The sequence below is a fragment of the Hypanus sabinus genome, chromosome 2, assembly GCF_030144855.1.
Source record: "Hypanus sabinus isolate sHypSab1 chromosome 2, sHypSab1.hap1, whole genome shotgun sequence".
NCBI lineage: Eukaryota > Metazoa > Chordata > Chondrichthyes > Myliobatiformes > Dasyatidae > Hypanus > Hypanus sabinus.
The window spans coordinates 55,412,103-55,432,276 of record NC_082707.1 but is presented as its reverse complement, the minus strand read 5'-3'; the positions used below and the strand labels follow the sequence as shown (position 1 = coordinate 55,432,276).

Sequence of the window (20,174 nt, the reverse complement as noted above, 5' to 3'; positions counted from 1 at the left end):
TACCCTTTTGCGGTGTCCCAGACTTTGAGAGGATTCTATATAACTTATTCCTTCAATGACTAATGATAGAGAGACGATTGTTCTTCCCCACAAAGCCGTTGTGTTACCTGCACTACGTTTCAATACCATCTTAGCATGTACTCCTTCGATTTGGATTGTACCAATTAACAGCGTTCCCTTGCACACATCTGGATGTACCGGAAGATCAACTAACTTCTGGCAAACTAAAATAAAAATCTGTACACCGAACTTAGTGTTTCCATTAGATTTCCACAGACTATTCGCTATTTTTCTTACCCTGTATTTACCACTGGAGGGCGGCGAAGGGCCGGTCCGTCGGATTTACCATCGTTGTACCCAATCACAGACTGGAGGTTGTCGGAGGTCCCGAAGGCAGCCAATCAGGAGAAGGTTACTCTCGCCTCTCGAGAGGATATCAGTGGGGACCAATGAGATGGCCGCTTCTGAGGTTGGTTGGGATTTTGAATTTCGTCGTTGGGCCAAATCCGAACGGCTGAGTCTGGCTGCAGCGCCGGCGCTGAGGTGGGCTGTTTATAAGTTGTCGGCAGGTAGCGGGCCGAGCCGGAGAACCGAGTGAGGGCGGCCGATAATGGCGCAGTGGAGTGCGGTGTCCTCCAGCGCCGGGAGCCTGCTGGTCGACTGCTCCGCCAGTGATTCGCGCTTTGACGACGTTTCCAAGGGGTGTTTGTTTGCTGAAGGTAATGGAGGTCTAGTTCTGAAAGGGGCGATGCCCTTTTTTTTGTCTTTTTGTAGCGCTTCATCGCCACCACCTGCTGGAAATCCCTACGGCAGTAGCAGCCGATGCTTATCGCTAATCTGCATTTAACACGAAAGAGTTCATCATTAAGTAAATTATAATGCCGCGTTTCTTACGCTGCGGTTACAAATTCCGTCTGTAAATGGGTGACGTAGACCTGGTATCCAGCATTTTATGATTTTGCTTTCTCTTTGTGTAATTGCTATATATTGTATTTTCCTACATCAAGCAATCACTGCAAAGTTCGAATTCATATCCCCGAATTTTCCATTGAAAAACAGAATTTGCTCATTGTGAAACATCCAGCAGAGGATTAATAGAACCCGTAAGTCTAATCGCTGCGTTCAGTTTTAGTACTTCTAGAAAGATCTCAAATGCGAGGGTAATTATATTTAGAAATGTCTTGAATGCTTTTGCAAGGATTAAGGAATGTGTTACGTTAAGAGAGTTGGCTCTGTTCCAGGGTTTCTCCAACAACTGGCTCACTTAAGTACCATGGTCTACTTTTGTCTTTGGTACTGATAAAATTGCGCATGGACTATTCTTTTAGTTTGGTTTACTTAGTTGGATTTGGCTAGCAGACTTTAAGTTATTAAACCTTATTCAAGTAGAGGATTCATATTGGGGGAACCTGTCTTTTTCCCCACCAAAAGCAGGAGAAAATCTGCCGATGTTGGCAATCCAAGCAGCACACAAAATGTTGGAGGAAATCAGCAGGTTGGGCAGCATCCATGGAAAAGAGTACAGAATTCCCTGCTGAAAGGTCTTCGGCCCGAATACTCTTTAACATAGATGCGACCTGGCCGTATCTGACTCCCTCAGCAAAACACTCGTTTGTTATTGGAGGCAACAATAAAAAAAACAAAAGAAAGTGACCGCTGAGAATCTGAAAAATCGTGGAAATCAACATGCAGCTGAATATCCTAAGGTGGCATTTTTAAAAAGAAGCTTCATCTATAAACGTCATTTTTACTGATGGAGGCATTAAAATACTCTGTAGGTTTGAGTGAGAAGGTGGGAACCTTGATACTGTCTGACCTAAGCCTTCAGCATTTTCGACCTCAGTAATTTTGTGTTTTTTTTATTTTGTGAAAATTCTGGGTCTACTAGATGCTTGAGCACTGAACTCCAGACTAGTTCTCCTGTGCATTCCTTTTGAATAAAATCCCTGTCTTCATGAAGACTTGAAATGAATTCAATCTGATCTCTGTGGTGGATGTAATTGAACCAGTGGCACCATTTCACGGGGTGGGGGGGGGGGGGAGAAGGTGTGTTAAGTTTTCTGCTAAGCAAAAAAACTTCCTTTAGTCAAAGTTGGAAAATAAATCATTTGTACGTTGTCACTTTGTTACCAGGAGACAATTTTATTGCCTTCATCTCCCTCTTCTCTCCCCCCTCCCCACAAGTTGCCAACCATTGGGATATGGCTTTCTCTTTATCAATGTTGGCACAGCCTTGCAACATTTTGGGAATACTGTTATTAGCAGGGCTGTCAAGCTTTAATAAATTCAAAAAATAAAATTGAACAGTAGACATAATTTATTAGAAAATATGGATCGACCTATCCTTTGTTTCCAGCCCTTCACTTTTTCAAACTGGTTATCTCCCTTCAGTTCAACCTGATGTGCTGATTATCCTTCTCGACCACAGACCCTGTCTGCTAAGTTCCTTCAGCATCTTGTTTGTTGTATTACTAAAGGTACTTTAAGATGTGTTGAAAGATATGTGTTATCTTATGTGCAAGTCACCTTTTGTCTAATATAGAATTTGGTTTGTTCCTTGCACATAATCTCGCACCATACCTAGTAAGAATTTACATGTTTGTAATTTGCTTCCTGAATGTCAGTACTATTCCCCAATGTTTCCAATTGTGTTCTGTCTCTAGATCATAGAGTGTAGAATAGATTTCCTATTGATCTGTGTAAAACTCATTTTAGAAGCCCAGTGAGGTTTGCAGGTGGAGTGCCGTAACTCCTATTCACCTTGCTCATTTGCCAATTAAGCAATGACTGCTCTATTTGTGGCAGTGTGTATAGATCTCACATTGGTTTCACTTTGGAACCCATAGAAGAGGTCTCCTTGGAAGAAGTTCCTCACACATGTTGAGCCATGTGAATATTCCCTTCTGGTTTATCATGAAGTGAACATATCAGCTTTTTGAAGGCAATATGCATTCATTTGAATAAATACTAAATTCTTTTCACCTTTTGTAGTTCTCTGAACCTTCATTTAAAGACTGGCTTTACTCAATGCCATGTTGTATCGACTGTTATTTATTTATTCCTGCTTTGCAGATATACCTCAGATTCGAACAAAAGTTGTGCTAATAGGAAAGGCTGGGGATAGTGAAGAGATTCTGAAAGCTTTGAAGGTAATAATCAGGTTTGAAACTGCACTCATGATTGTTCATTATGATAGTCCATTTCATTAGCAAGAGTTATTCCTAAAATGCCCATATAAAACAATCTGATAAATAGGTCATCAATATGCAAGAACAATTCTCAAAGACAATGAGAATTGTTTTTGCATCTTGGACTATTATATCTGATAGTTGTAATTTTCTATTAATGACAAATAAATCTTTGTAAAAATCAATTCTTGTTATGTTTAGGATTTCAATTAATATTAGGTAGCCTGTGAAATGTGTTTGGGTGGGGGAATAGACATTTTCTTTAAGTTATAACTGGAGAAGTATATTTGTTAAATTATTCTTGAAAATAGTAAGTTTGGTCAGTTATTTTAAGCTAAATGATGCAGCTGAAGCGGCTGGTTGCTGTCAATGCAATGCTCCTCAGACAGGATGAAGAGATCATTACTCCTCAATGCCATTCGGCTCTACAATTCAACCACCAGGGGCAAGACATGTTAAAGTGCCAGGGTTAGGACTGAGTTTAAGTTACCACTCAATGCACTTTAGTAACTACTTAAGAACTTTTTAAAAGCTATTTATTAAAGCTTTTTGGGAGGGTGATTTTAGATGCATATCATATTTATATTGTTAAGTACTTATGTAATTAGTTTTGCTACAATAAGTGTATGGGACACTGGAAAAATGTTGAATTTCCCCTTGGGGATGAATAAAGTATCTACCTATCTATCTTTTTGTGAATTGTTTCAAATTAAAGATTTTAGATGTACTGTCTGAGCTAGCAATAGCTAGAACAGAAATATTAATGCGTTATATGTTACGACATTTCAACAAGTAGATGTAATGCAGTCCACTTGAACAATTTGCCTTTTTAGGTCCTGCTATTTATTTTACATTTTGGAGTTTACTTTGAATTTTAGTCATCAGTAAAGTTCTTGTCTTTCTTATCACCCTTTCTTATCACTCTAATCACATCTTCCTTTGTGCTGTGTTTTATCAAGGAGAAAGTTTAATTTAAGATGGGCACCAAGCCATAACTCATTTAATGAGGTTGCAGTTGTGAGTTTTAATGAGCTGTGTAACCACAGGGTAGGGGATAACCTTTCCAGGTCAGCTACTATTTTGCACCTTTATGTATAATAGTGTTTTAACTTCTAAATTTAGTGTTTTACTTTATTAATAGGCAGTTAAAGAAATGGAAGGTCCTATGATGAAGGGGAAGGAAAGTATGCCAAATAGCAAGTTGGGACATCAGTTGGTGAAATCCATTATAAATATGATTAGTATTGATGTTCTTAGAAGCATGTTCCACTTCACTATGTGCTCTTGTCTTGAATTACTGAAAGTTAACATGCTGATTCAGCATGAAATATAAAGATGAGTAATGTATAGGCCTTTTGGTCCATGAATAGACTTCTCCAATTATAAGCAATCCTGATGAGATTAAATCTGGAAGATGTCACACTGGTCTCTTCTCTGACGAAAGGTATACTTGTAAGAGCTGAGATGTAGTGAATGTTTAGTGAACAGATTCTTGCAATGGCAAAATTGTCATATGAGTGGTAGTTAAGCGAGTTGGATATATGCTACACTGAAATGCGAAGAATAACAGACATTCTCATTGAAACATACTGTACAAAATTCTTTCCAGGTTTGATGGGATAGATTTCAGGGCTGATGAGAAGAAATTTCCTCATCCGGTCAGTACTGGATCTCTGAAATTCTCTCACTGAAACAAGCTGTTAAGTAAATTTGAGACACATAATAGATACATGTTTACTAAGGAAATTGAGAGAGATTGGTTTAGTGCAGGGGTCGGCAACCTTTACCACTGAAAGAGCCATTTGGACCTGTTTCTCACAGAAAAGAAAACACTGGGAGCCACAAAACCCATTTGACAATTAAAATGAAATAACACTACATACTACGTTTTTTTTTGCCTTTATGCTATGTATAAACAAACTATAATGTGTTGCATTTATGAAATCGATGAACTCCTGCAGAGAAAACGAAATTACATTTCTGCATGCAACAAAAACATTTTGAACTCCGAAAAAAAGACGTTGGGTTGAAGGTTACTTTTAAGTAAAATACTCAATCTATTTGAGTCCTTCTTGTATTTATGAAAAACGCCGAACGTAAATTGTCCGCCAGCAGCAAACCAAAAATAACGTCAGCCAGCTGTCAACCTGAAAATAAAAGTACTATTTCACTGAACAATGAAAACATTTGAATATACGTAAAATAATAGGAAATTAAAATATTTATCATACTTGGTTAATGGGATTTCTGCTCCTGGACCTCAGCGCACAGCGTCTGCACATCACGGCTGTATGACGTCACCTTCATCTTTACACAGGATCGCAAGCTGTCATCTGTGAGGCGTGCACGATGTTTGTTTTTAATAAAGTTCATGTTGGAGAACACCCGCTCACATACATATGTGGATCCAAAGATCGACAGGACTCCAAGCGCATACTTTTTAATGTTTACATAAATGTCGGGGATAGCATTCTATGTTTCGAACACAAGTTTGTCCGGTTTGGGGAGGTTTTCAATATCACTCCATCTGTGATTCTGAGCAGGAACGGCCTTCTGACGGGCAACATCTTCAAGGTCTGCTGTCAAGCGTCTAAACTTGGACACCCATATGTCTTTGTCGTCTACGTCGGCCAGTTCCATCTCAAGATCAGGTTGACTCACACCTGCCAATGCAGTCGTATTCAGTAGGGATGGATCGATGCTTAGGGGAGTGACCGGGAAGGATAATGTGTTTTTTTTCCTCTGAACTCACAGAAGCGTTTCCCAAACGATGTTTGCATTGCACTGATTGCAAAATGTAAATACTCCGAATTTATCATGTCGTGAGTTTGTTTGAACTCTCAAATTGGGGAAGTGAGACAATGTGCCTTTCTGTAAATCTCTGGCAAGCACTGTCAACTTGTGCTCGAATGCCAAAACATCTTCCAACATGTGCAGGGCTGTGCGTCCTTTCCCCTGAAGAGCTGTGTTCAGCGTGTTCAGGTGCGCTGTCATGTCTACCATGAAGTGTAGCTTTTACAGCCACTCTGGCTGTTCCAGCTCAGGAAGGGTGAGCCCATTGCTGCCCAGGAAAGTTTTCACTTCTTCCAGACATGCGACAAAGCGTTTCAACACCTCCCCTCTGGACAACCACCGGACTTTGTTGTGCAGCAGGAGATCAGAATATGTGCTTTCCAGCTTGTCCAGTAACAAACGGAATTGACGGTGATTTAAACATTTTGCCATTATTTTATTGACAATCTGAATGACAACATCCATTACTTCTGTGCATTCCGGAGGAAATGTTTGAGCGCACAATGCCTCTTGGTGCAAGATGCAGTGAAAAGTCAGCAGCTTTCTGCCCAGCAACTTCTGCGGTAAAAGCCACAAATCTCATGTATGCTCCTGTCATACTTGTTGCCCCATCAGTAGCTACAGACACCAGGTGGGTGGTCTTTATTCCTTTGGCTCTTAAACAATTCAAGACAGCCTCACAGATGTCCTCCCCACCGTGTTTGACCTTTTAGAGGTATCAACTCAATTATTTCTTCCTGAGGCCAAGCAGAGTTTACATACTGGCAGAACAGTGCTATTTGTTCAATATCACCTTTGTCTTTAGACTCATCACAGGCAATCGAGTAGGCCACAGCTGAATTGATGTTTTTAATTTGCTGTCTTGTGATGTCTTCTGCCATTTTTATGGTTCTGTCTTTGACAGTCTTTGCAGAGAGGGGCATATCCCTGATTTTCTGCACAATTTCACTCTTGTTTTTAAAGTCCGTGAATAGATGTTCTGAAATCCTAATGAAAGATTCTTTTATATATTCACCATCTGTAAACTGCTTCCCGTGCCTGACTACTTCCTGAGTGGCAACAAAACTAGCATATGTAGTTGATTTTCCAGACTTCATCCACTTCTTGAAATGATTTTTGCTCAGCTCAACCTTCTGCATCAATTCTGAAATGGCTTTTTTTCTCTCATCTCCATCCCGATATTTTTGAGCAAAGTCTGCGTGTTTGCTGGAAATGTCTTGCGAATTTTGACTTTTTCTTGTTTGCTAGTTTCTCATTGCATATTAAGCATACCGGTAAATCATTCTCGTCAGCACTGAAAGCAAATGAATCTGCCCACGTATCATTAAACGTTGTGTTTTCTTCAGTCACTTTTCTTTTTTTAGAATTCTCCATAGTTCGCCTACCTTGGATCGAAAAATTAAAGAAATCGCGAACTGGCGGGTGTCAGGCATTGGCAGTGGTGACGTATATTAATAGCGACAAAAAAACACGTTTTATTTAGATTGTACAAGATCACCATAATCTTCAAATTTAGAATTATATTTCAAAAACTAACAAACTAACATAAAATACATTTTAATTAAATACTCATCATTTATTTTCCAAAGCCACAGGGAGCCGCAGCACAGAGATGAAAGAGCTGCATGCGGTTCCGGAGCCGTGGGTTGCCGACCCCTGGTTTAGTGCAAGAAAGTGGTGCTGAGGTGACGATATATAATGGTAGTGCAAACACTAAGGGCCAAATGGTATATTAATGCCTTTCTTGGGCTTTTATATTTGCAGCAGCGGTGCACAAAATCTTTGTTGTTCATCCTTTGTTTACGTTCATATTCACAATATAGGAAATGGAACTGCCATATATTAAATCAGAAACGGTGGATGGTTTTGAAAACAAAAATCCTGAATTTGAGACTCTTGTTGTATTGAAAGAATTTGATGGCCAGCCTTATGACACTTTGCGTAAGATGGGCACAAGAATCTTGGGACCACCTGTTATACTTTGCTGTGCAAGGAAAGGACAGGTAAGAATCAACATTATTTCATGTATCATAAATAGTGATTGCAAAGCTTGAATAGTGATTAAAAAGAGAACCTTTGACTGTTAATCCAAATGTAACCCTTGGGTTTGGCCAGCAGCGTTAGTCTAGGGAAGATGATCTTTGGCCCTGCCGAACATGTGGAGTGTGAGATGCAAAACCTCTTGTTTGTGTGGATGCTGTGTGATTGGTTCCTTCATTTCAAATCAGTACCACAAAACACTGTACACCATTTGCAATTAAACGATTTAGCTTTATAATTAATTAATTTGACTAAAGGGTTAGTAAAGAAAACAAAAAGAAAAGAACCCATTTTAATGCACGTGATGGAGCTCATGGTTTCCCCTTCCGTTGGTCCTCTTTCAATTGTCCCCTGACTTCGTTGACTCTCGGCCCCACTCCAAGTTCACTCCGTCCTGCTGACTACGACCTCTCCTCAGGCATCTTCTCTCTCCATCTCTCGCCGATCAAAAGACCCAGATCACCTTGTTCTCGGCACACAACAAGAAAAAATTACTCCATTCATTGGATGGCGCACATTCCAAAGCCCCGTTATCTCTATCTATAATCCAAACACTGCTGCTACTGAAAAACTATTACATTAGCAGTGAAACCTTTTCCAGGGTATTACACACAAATTAAAAGAAGCCATCAATTTTTGTGCAATTAAGATAACTCATTCTCCTCTTACTTTACTTTTGTTATATAAAGTTGTTCTAATACTGAATAAAAATAAGAAACTATATTAGTTTCTGTGGAGTGCTTGCTGACCTGAATGCCTTTGGTTGCAAATGCACTGCCGTTATGAGCTTTAGTCACCTTGAAATTTTGGCCTCCTTGTCATACGCTCTGGATAACACTCAGTTGTTTTTTGTTTCGCAAATGGATTTTAAATTTAGACACGTGAAATTCTGTAATTGGCTCCCCTGGCCATATTCTTACAGACTGATGAGCCCACCAGTCGTCTTATTTGTTTTCTCTGTGCTAATTGCATCTCAAAGTTGTAACTGAACCTTATTCTCTTGGTATTTGACTTTCTATCATTCCTTCATGAGATACTTCTCTAATATATCTTCATTCACAATTCTGGCCAATAGTTAGGCATGGACAAGTAAAATTGGAGGGATAAAATTACCACACAATTAACATCTTAACAGGGAGAATCTTCTAACTACCTTCTCCTGGCATTCAGTAGCAATACTATTTCTGAATCATTTTCTTACCACCACCTTCTGTCAGACATCGACATTTGTGGTTGAGCAGAAACTCAGTTGGGTGGTGAATAATGTGGAAACAAGGTTAAGTGAAAGGCTGAATATTCTTTAGTATATAATTTACCTTCTGCTAATTCTTACCCTCATCTACAAAATGGAAGTGAAGTGGATGCTGGAGCTCTTTCCATTGACTTGGTTGAGACCAGCTTCAGTAGCACCTTCCTTCTGACTTGGCGCTCTATCCGCCGCAATAAACATTTGTTCTCTCTGCTCCTAGTTTACTGTGCTGCAGTATATGCCATCGATGAGCTTTGCTGTTTTTCTCAACCAAATCACACAGGCAGCACTCCCTAAACTTGAATCTTTCATCACTGAAAGTAGGGGCAGGAAGTGTAGGGGGACATCACCATTGTAAGTTCTTTTTAAGTTTCTAATGTGCAAATGTATGTATGATTGAGGACAATAAAAGGTGAACACGAAATGCTGGCTTTGCTATTGATGTCCATAAACAGAAAAATTTATTTTTTTCAAAAAGCTGATTTTTGTCTAAGTTACTGTTCACCTTACAGTAAAATATATGGTTTCTGCTCTGATTCCTCCTACTAAATGGTGTTTTATCATACATACACTTTCTGTATAAATTGTGCTTTCATTTTGGTACTTGTGGTTAATGCTGTTGTCTGTAATTTGTTGAATTACCTTTAATGCTGATTTCCCCCAATGCCAGTCCTTAGTTAATGAAAAAAGTTACATTTCTGATGGTGTAGATGATGTGAAGTGGAAAGTGAGTGCACAGAACAGTGCTCCAAATTAGCATGATTTTTAGCAATGCCAATGCCAAAAATACCAATATCTTTGGTATCAGAGATTTTAACTCACAGAGAAGATAACATATACTGGAAAAAGTTCAAGGACAAAATGACTTCAATGCAAGTTTTCCCAAGTGACTCCATGAATAGCATCTGCCATTATCTATGAGAATCATGAATAGTCTTGAGCTGTTGAGAGGAATTAGCTTTGTTTGAGTGCCTGTTTGTGCCGCCTTTATGAAGTATCTGCTCCATTGGACTCGATTGTTCAAAAATAACTTGTGCTGAACAATGCAGCTTCAGGAGCTTGTATGCAAGTAGTACTACATTTACTTGAATCTAAATGTCTTTGAAATATAAATGCAACATTATGAAGGATATAATAGTTCAAATTTCGAGGATGAAAACCTGAAATTTTACAGTAAAGAGAATCTTGCATTTTGACTTTTGCCTACTTTGCAGCTTAAGTATCATATTCCAAAGTAATTTTAATGAACATACTGTTGATTTGTTCCATGAAGCCTTTGCCTTTCACATCACGGCCATTGTACTGTACGTGTATGTTGGATCTCGTTTTGTGTTTCACTGGATTCAAGAAAGAGAAACTGGTAAGAGCTTACTCTTTTGTATTGACTGAAATAATGTTAAAAAGCATTGAATTACAAAGATTATGATGGTGTTAATTGTCACTTTGTTCAAAAATGCAATGCTATTTCAACCCAAGACTTTTTCTTGTTTTGAGTTATGCCTGTAGAGTTTTGGAAACTAATTCTTAAATCATGTATCAGTAAAGTATCTCTAAGGAATTTGCATTTTTGACTATTTGCAATTCATCTCCGATAATAACACAAAATATTGCTTTCCTAGAAAAAAAAGTGGATTAATTGTTTTGAAATTTGACGAACTGTACTTTCATTAGCTCTTTGCTGTCAATAGTTGGCAATATTTTGCACCTGTAATTCTGTTTGTAGATCCCTTTGACAGACCAGTTCTACCAGTAAGTTGCAACTACTTTTGCTTTTCATTTTACATTTGGTGCTTATGATTTGTAGTAGAATGCCTTTTTATAGGAAATATTTACTCCAATTAAGATAGTTTCCAGATAATTGGTTTCTAGCATTTGTTCGAAACAAATAGCATAAATAGAATCATAATCAGCCTTGATTATATTTATACAAATACCATAATTTCTCCGTCCTTCTATTGAAGCTTATTCTTGTTGAACTGGCACATCATATGGGAGCAACCATTCGAAAGGAATACAGTGGTAAAATAACACATCTTGTGGCACATTCTACCCAAAGCGACAAATTCAGGGTATGGAACATTTTTAATTTGAAATACTTTGTAAATTGTGGTAAATATGGCATTTTGGATAATATCTGGATACAGTTAAAATAGCTATAGGTTAGAAAATATTGCAAGTTTATTTTTAAAGTAAGATGCATTAGGGTGGAGGGTGAGTAAATGTACTGATTGGGCTACCTTGGTGTGGGTGTGTTTTGACAGACTGATTAAAAAGCAGTTGACATATTTGCAGTAGAAGCAAAAATAATGGAACAAATGTTAATAAAAGTTGAAGATTATGTATTACTAATTACAGGCTGCTGTAGGCATGGGGACTCCAATTATGAAAGCAGAATGGATTTTAAAGGCTTGGGAAAGGAGAGATGAAATGTGAGTCTTCATAGTTGTCATAAAATTATTGTTATTTTATTTTTAAAGAAATGTCTGTTACTTTTTTCCCAGTTTTTTGAATTCTTGATCACTCTGCAATTGAAATGATACTTTGTGAATGGTAAATAAGGAATTCTCTGGGGAACTATCCCAAGATTGCCAGAATTTGCAGTCTCTTGTATCATTTTGCATGAAACTGCTGTGTTCTCTCTAATTTTGCATCCCAATTCTCAGCTGAGGTTTCTGTATGATAACAATCTGATTGTAGAAGAACATAAAGAAGGGGAGGCTGCAGCTTCCTTCATGTCCAACAGATAATCATTTGAGAATCTATAGGATCAGAGCAGTCTATATGTGCAGCAGCTACTACCTGTCTCCAGCAATGGCTAGTAGTTACTTTGTCAGCCAAGTTGAATCCTTGAGCCCAATCTCTGCAACAGCTCATGGAGTGGTTTATATTATGGGGGCAAAAGGCCACCTGAGGGCACCCAGCTTGCTAGCACATAAGCATGCTTTAGCAGGGAGGGCAGTGACTCATGCCAGTTTCTGGTTTTGCAAGATAAAGTCTGAGCTTTGTATTTTTAAATAAAGTTAAGTGGCATATATAATGATGAATGTTATAAATGGGAGAACAAGAGCCCTAGTACGAATTAGTGATCTGTGGTGCAATTGTGTTTGTTAATCAACCATAAGAACATAAGAAATAAGAGCAGGAGTAGGTAGACCATCTGTCTATTGAGCCTGTTCTGCTTTTCAATACGAGCATTGCTGATCTGGCTGTAAACTCAACTCCACCTAAAAGTTTTCCTGAACCCTTAATTCCTTTGTTTTCAATGTAATTAATGAGTTAGTCTTTACTGCTTCCCTGGACAGGATATCCTACAGGTTCACTACTCCCTGGGAAAAGCAGTTCCTTCTCAACTCCATTCTAAATCTACTCTCTCCAATCTTGGCACTATGTACCCTAGTTCTAGTCTCGCCTACCAATGGAAACAACTTTTCTGCCTCTATCAGTCTCTTTCAAAAGATCCCCTCTTATTCTCTGAATTCCAGTGAGTATAGTTCAAGGTGACTTGATCTCTCCTTATTGGCTAATTGAACCTATTGAACCTCTACTGCACTGCCTCCAAGGCCAGTATATCTTTTTCCAAGCAAAGGTAAATTTTGCTTTATGTACTTTAAGGTAAATCAAATTTTGCTTTGCACTAATTAGTGTTTTATAGTGAAGTGTTTGTATTTGAAAATATTTAATAGTGGGGAATAAGAAACAGTCAATTAATTCCTTTCAAAATTAAAGATGTGAAGTACCTTATAAATAAGGAGTAATCTGAAAATGCAGTAATATCTTAATATAGCAGTGGGGGGGGGGTTAATTTTTTGGGTTGGTGGGAGGGAGTGTGGCCATACAAATTTAAGTAGCATTGACGTCTGCAATAAATCAATGATCTCCACAATAAATGGGTGTTCACTATGAATCTCTATGCAGTTTTTCTTCAGTAAAAGAACATTTTGAAAAGAGGTGTGGAGAGGAATGGTGATATTAGAACTTTTGGGACAACTTTTGGATTGTGTTATTGGGTGGGATGGAAATTAATAAGATTATTAGACTATGCACATCTTGCAAAAGTATACTGTTCACCAAAAATAAGAGAATCTTTGGTTGTAGAAACAAAAATTCTAAATAGGATGGAACCTACATGGAAAAATCAACAAATCAAAGTTTAGTTTAATATAACGTTCAGATGAGGTGTCATGGCTACTCCTTTAGAAGCAATTTTCAACCAGTTTGGCTAAATTTGAACCCATTTCTAGTTTCATTCAAGCGTACTTTAAAATTATAGTTAAGTAAGAGAAGAGGCATAATGCACCTGAGTAACACACAAAATGCTGGAGGAACTCAGCAGGCCAGGCAGCATCTATGGTGAGGAGGGGAGTGCAGTCAACGTTTCGGGTCATACCAGAAGTGCTTCCTATGAACTCCCTTGTCCATTGGTCCCTCCCCACTGATCTCCCTCCTGTCACTTATCCTTGCAAACGACCCTACACCACCTCCCTCACAGTCCTTAAGGGCCCCAAACAGTCCTTCCAAGTGAGGCGACACTTCACCTGAGAGGCTGCTGGGGTCATATACTATGTTCGGTGCTCCCAGTGTGGCCTCTTGTATATTGGTGAGACCCAAAGTAGATTGGGAGTCCACTTTGCCAAGCATCTACGCTTTATCCACCAGAACAAGCGGGATCTCACAGTGGTCAGCCATTTTAATTCCACTTCCCATTCCCATATGCCCATCCGTGGTCATCTCCACTGTTGGGTTAAGGCCATACTTGGGTTGGAAGAACAACACCTTGTATTCTGTTAGGGTAGCTTCTAACCTGATGGCATGAACATCAATTTCTCAAACTTCCAGTAATGCCTTTCTTCTCTCCGCCCTCCTTCCCCTCCCCCCACTTCACCATTTCCCATCCCCTTGCCTACCTGTCGCCTCTCTGGTGCTCTCTCCCCTGACCTTTCTTTCTTTCATGGTCTTCTGCCTCTCACCAATCAACTTCCTAGCTCTTGGCTTCATCCCTTCCATACAAGTTTCACCTTTCGCCTGATGTTTTTCTCTCTCCTCTCCCCCCCCCCCCTCACCCCCAACCTTTCAAATCTACTCCTCAGCCTATTTTTCTCCAGTCCTGCCGAAGGGTTTTGGCCTGAAATGTCTACTGCACTTTTTTCCATAGATGTGGTCTAGCCTGCTGAGTTCCTCCAGCATCTTATGTGTGTTGCTCAGTTTCCAGCACCTGCAGATTTTCTCTTGTTTGTGATAATGCACTTGGGATTGTGTTCATTGCAGGAACATTTGACATCTGTTGCTCATTTAGAACTTGTTTGCTTTAACATTGCTTTAATACAGTTCTTAATGTAATTTAGACTACCTCTGTAATGTCAATGTCAGAGGAATTCAAAGTTCAAAGCAAATTTATCGTCAAAGTACGATAAATAAGTTTATTTTCTTGCAGACATTCACAGTAAAACAAAGAAAAATAGAGAATCAATGGAAAAACTATAGGAAGACTGACAACCAATGTCTAAAAGAAGGCAACTGTGCGAATAAATAATACTGAGAATGAGTTGTAAAGTCTTGAAAATAGGTCATAGAATCAGTTCCGAATTGAGGCTCCTGTATCTCCTATCCAGTGGCAGTAGCAAGAAGAGAGCATGTTCTTGGATGGTGGGAATCCTTGATGATGGTTGTTGCTTTCTTGTGGCAGTGCTTGTAGAAGTACTCAGTGGAGGGGAGATGATGTTTTCGTACCTGGCTGTGATGCAATCATTCAGGAAACTCTCCAATGTGGACCTGTAAGAGTTTGACGAAGTTTTAGATACCATGCCAAAACGGCACAAATGTTTTAAGAATTCAAGAGTTGGGAGATCAAATTTGACTAGATGCTTTTTTTTTGGAAAAGTCGTGAAGAAACTCTGAATGAACAAGATCAGCGTATTAGGTGTACGCTGTGCCCACAAGTACTAAACTTGCAACTTGCACTTGTTCAGGGCCAGATCCAAGGGATCTTAGGCAATGGATGATAATAAATGTAAATGGGCAAGTGAAGTTTCTATCTTCATGTTGTGGGTGACTCTGGCAACACCAGTAATTATTCTCAAATCTTTAATTGCTCTTGAGGGTGAGGTGAGATGTCCCTTAAACAATAGCAGACTTTTTGTTGAAACTAACAAAGGATAGGAAATTCTGGATGTGATTCCACTGATGAAAGAGCAGTGATATACAGTAGTATAAAGACCATTGTACAGGATTAACAGTTAAGTTGTGTCCCATAGTGATTTCCATGTTACTGAAGAAGGTTTTCGAAATGAATTTAAAGTCCCTCCATTTCAAGACTGTGTCCTAACTTTTCTGGGATTTTCAAATGAAGAACTCAGAAGTATGGAAGAAATGACTGAAATGCAAGGTTTGTGGTTAATATACGGCTTTCTGTATGGATTGTTTTCAAATCTAATCTTTTAAATTTTAAATAGAATCTTGGTTGTTGGCGGGAAATCCATTTAATTCAAAACTCTTTGATCTAGTACAAGCTACTCCTTGAGGTTTAAAAACAGCTTTTTCTCCTCTCCCTCCCCTCTTGTATTCTCCACTTTGGCCCCTTGCCTCCTTTCACCTGCATATCACCTCTCCCTGGATCCTCTGCTCCTTCCCTGTCTCCTATGGTCCACTCTACTCTCCTGTAATATTCCTTCCTCTCATCAGTTTCTTTTTTTCTCTAGCCCTTTACCTTTCCTAGTTGCCTGGCTTCAGCTATCACCTAGCTATCCTCCTTCCCTACCCCTCAACCTTCTCATTCTGTCATCTTCTCCCTTCCTTTCAGGCCCTGAAGAAGGGTCTCAGCTGGAAATATTGACTATTTATTTCATTACCATTGATGCTGCCTGACCTGCTGAATTCCTCCAGCATTTTGAGTGTGTTGCTTCCAAAGTTTTATTCTTGTTGTTAATATATACATGTTATTAATATCTTTTAACTTTTTTGAAATATTGGTGGGTGTGTATTTTTAAGACATTAAGCATTGCAAGAGGCTGCAGCTTAAAAGTTAGAAACTGTATTTTGTTGGTTAATACAGTGGCAGGTTTTAAACAATTTTGCAACCTACTCATCCTTTACAGGAGGAAGGTACTTGGATCTTGTTGATGAAACTTGTACTCATCTTGTGGTAGAGAATTCAGTAAAACAGCTGCCATTTGAACCATCAAAAAATATTTTTGTCGTTAAGCAGGAGGTGAGAGATATCATGTTACACAAATACTCAGTTAACTGAATGGAAGATTTTAATAATGAACTTTGTGGGATTTGATACCTTAATCTAACGTTATAATGTTCCACTTTTAATTTCTCGTTTGATTTCTCTCATTTTATTTCTTTCCACTTTTGAACATGGAAATGTTCTTTTGGTTTGACTGATAGGACTGGATGTTACAATCCCTGAAGTTTCTGCACTGCACCTGAGTGGAAGTAGTTCTTAATGATGACCACTAAATGATGTTACTACCATTACGGCACATCTTCAGTTGTGTACCTCGACATCACCTGGGTGTTTTGGCTTTTTATCACAAGGCACCCTCAGCCGAGGCAGGCCGACCACAGGCTGATCAGACCTGGGTGTGTTTCACATGGTTAGTCTGTCGATGGTCACTTGGCAGCCCAGACAGCATCCCTTCTTTTCAGCCACAGCCAGTGACTGCTCATTTCGGTGGCATTAGCAAGTGCTTTGATTGCCTTCCTATGTGCCTGCCCTCTGACTCCTACTTCCCTCAGCAGCCTTACGGTGGAACTGGCTACAAAGCCCCTGCACCCCACTTCAACTGGGCGCACTTTTATGTTCCAGCCTCGCTCCTCTGCTTTAACTGCAAGATTGGCATATCGCAGACTTTTCCGTTCGTAAGACTAATCCACAGCATCCTCCCAGGGGACCATCAGCTCAGTGGTAGAGACGTGTCAACAGGAGTTGAACCAAAGGACCAGGTCAGGCCGCAGGTTAGTTGTTGCAATTTCAGATGGGAAGGTAAGTTTCTGGCCTAAATCGACACACATTTCCCAGACCTTGGCTGCGCTCAGTGGGCCCCCTGGTCTCTCTCCTTCCCGGGTGAAGGGTGGGACCATTGTCTGGACATTGAGTGCCTGGCGTTGGTGGTTACTGTCTTACACTCAAGTTCAGCTGCCAAACACCTCAGCAGTTGGTTGTGTTACCAGGTGTATCTGCCTTGTATTAGACTAGTCTTGCAACTAACCAAGATGTGCTTGAGGAATGCTGGAACTGCACACAGAAGACAGGCTGGATCCTCTCCCAGCCAAAGATTTGAGAGGGCAGGACATCTTATGTTGCAGTGGTGATGAAGCTCAATCTATTTGACTCCATGCTCCACAGCTCACTCCATGTGATTTTCCTCCCCTCAACACTCTCCCACCTCATCCAGCAGCCTTCCTTGGCATAGGATGTTGCTTTGGCACATCTGGCTGATGCTTTTTGGTGGCTCACCTCCTCCACCACCAGGTGCTGGTGTTCAGTTGTAGTAGCCTTTGGTCAGGTAGGTTTCATTACTCCAAGGCCACAGCCTCTTGTGTCCTGTTGGACATAGCCCACTATGTCCCGGTGTCGGAGGGCGGCTTCTGTGTCCAGTACTGCTGCGGCTGGGGTCCATATCTTTCCTGTTGCTAGAACAGGAGCAATGCCTGTTACAATTGGGTCCCAAGATTTTTTGAGTGTTATTTCTAGCCTTGCTTTGGCACATTTGTTTTCCTCCACCAGGCTAGAAATTGGCAGAGAAAGGACTCCATTCCCGTAAAGTCCCATGCTGCTAAGACATCTCAGTAGCCCAAGCCACTTCCTCACATGTGGGTTCACCAGCCTCTCTACCCGAATTGCATGAGACATAGTGACTTCATAGATGGTAATTGGCCACATAATTCGGGGCAGCAGTCCAAACTGAAAGCACCAAAGCTTCAACCTCCCTGTGAGAGCCATGTTGTTGATTAGCTTAAGGCCACTGATTGTATCCTGCCATAGTTGTTCCACCTGCTCGGTGTCTCTGAGGTCTGCGTTGCACCAACGTCTGAGGGTTTTGATGGGCTTCTCCAGGACAGTTGGTATTAGCTCAGTGTTGATACAAAACCTTATGTCGGTGAGCTGGCCTTTGACAATTGAGATACTGCAAGACTTACTGGGTTTGATCTCCATTCGTGCCCATTTGATCTTTCCCTGGAGTTTATCCAGCAAGTGTTTGGTGCATGCTTTTGTTGTTGTTACTGTGGTCATGTCATCCATGTACGCCGTGACTGGAGGAAGATGCTGCCCATTCTTCAAGCGTTTCCCTCCGACCACCTATTGTGATGCTTGGATAATGAGCTCTGTTGCCATGATAATTGCCAGAGGAGAGATGGTACAGCCTGCCATTATGTCTATCTCAAGGTGCTGCCATGTGGTGGTGTTATCTTGTGTTGTGACACAGAACTTGGAAGTACGCTTTGATCAGCTTTGTGATGCCCTCTGGAACCTGGAAATAGTTGAAAGCTGCCCACAGTCTCGTGAGGCACTGACCCAAAAGCATTGGCAAGATCTAGGAAGACCACATGCAGGTCTCTCTTTTCTTTCTTGGCAGTTTGTATCTGGTGTCAGATGACATTTGTGTGTTCCAGACATCCTGGGAAACTACGTATTCCTGCTTTCTGCACTGATGTGTCGACGAAGTCGTTGCTCTGCAAAAAGGCTGAGTGTCTTTGAGCCACGACACCAAAGAAGATCTTTCCTTCCACATTCAGGAAGCTGATCTGGTGGAATTGACTGATTGTTGAGGAATTCTTCTCTTTGGAAATTAATATCCCTCCCACCCTTCGCCATGCCTTGGGTATAATTCCTTTCCCCCATGCCACCTTCATTAGATTTCGGAGGTATATCAGGACACCAGGGGTGTTCTTACAGAGCATGTATGGGACACCATTGGGCCCTGGTGCTGATGCTGATCTTGCTCGCTTACTTTCCACCTCCCCCATGTAGGGGGCCTTGCGTCCATCTGGTGCTCAGGTTGGTGGATTGGTGGCATGTCATTTGGAATGGTGACTAGCTATGCCTTTGTCAGAGTGGGTCTTCCTTAGGTGCTCCTCCAGTTCCCTCACAGGTACTCTGGCTCTTCTCCTTGCCAAAGAGGCCTTTGACGAACTTGTAAGGGTCTCTGTAGAAGCTTGCCCTCACCTATTCTTTGCTCTTAATTCACTTCCTCAAGCATTCTGCTCTTCGCAGTTTTGTCAAGAGCTGCTTTATTTCTGCTTGTAATACCTTGAGTCCTTTCTTTTCCCCTTCTGTGGACTTCCTCCACTGTTTCCTCAACTGTCTCCTTTCCTTCACCAGTCTTTCAATTTCCAGTTATCTCCTAGACTTAGGTTGGACTGAAGGTTCCCTTTGTGTCCTCTTTTTTTCACACCAAATCTCTCAACCCCATAGCTGTATATGGTGTCTCCCCACTTCTCCAGTTTTCTGTCCACACTTCCCTTCAGTCCTTCTAGAAGATGGACTAGGTCTGTGTTGATGATCTCCCACTCATTCTTTTGGCAGGATTTAGGCCACAAGATTTGGGGCTTCCGTCCTTCCATCTTCCTTTCTGCTGCTGGCCATGGCTGGTTGGGCTCTGGACTCGTGTCCGTCAGTGGATCTGTGGTTGGTTGAGCTTCGGCTGGGGTGCTGATATGCTGTGAATTGTGGTGTCTGTCCTGCCACTGGGCTTCATTCGGCTGATTTGAACTACCTCTCATTTTCTCTTGGTGTTTTATTCATGAGATATTTTAATAAGGTTTTAATGATTCGTTATGTTAATTAAAGTTCCACATTTGTTCGTGTCCTCTGTTAATTCTTGCTTTTTGGATAGTTAAGTCTTAAGTCCCATCTTTAAAATTTTGCAGTTCTGTTCCATTTTTCAAAACAAGTGTTT

The 20,174-nt window shown here is 40.5% G+C and overlaps 1 protein-coding gene across 2 annotated transcripts in view; it reads left to right on the top strand.

The window, feature by feature from the left end:
• Positions 1-433: 433 nt before the first annotated feature.
• Positions 434-20,174, top strand: part of ect2 (epithelial cell transforming 2) — a 64,881-nt gene continuing 45,140 nt past the window's right edge. For both annotated transcript variants that reach the window (XM_059946209.1, XM_059946199.1), the window contains exons 1-8: positions 434-719; positions 3,073-3,149; positions 7,805-7,984; positions 10,544-10,630; positions 11,232-11,339; positions 11,626-11,699; positions 15,522-15,652; positions 16,362-16,474. In XM_059946209.1, coding sequence (XP_059802192.1) covers positions 611-719; positions 3,073-3,149; positions 7,805-7,984; positions 10,544-10,630; positions 11,232-11,339; positions 11,626-11,699; positions 15,522-15,652; positions 16,362-16,474 — 879 coding nt within the window. In that variant the 5' untranslated portion in view covers positions 434-610. The remainder of the gene's footprint in view (positions 720-3,072; positions 3,150-7,804; positions 7,985-10,543; positions 10,631-11,231; positions 11,340-11,625; positions 11,700-15,521; positions 15,653-16,361; positions 16,475-20,174) is intronic.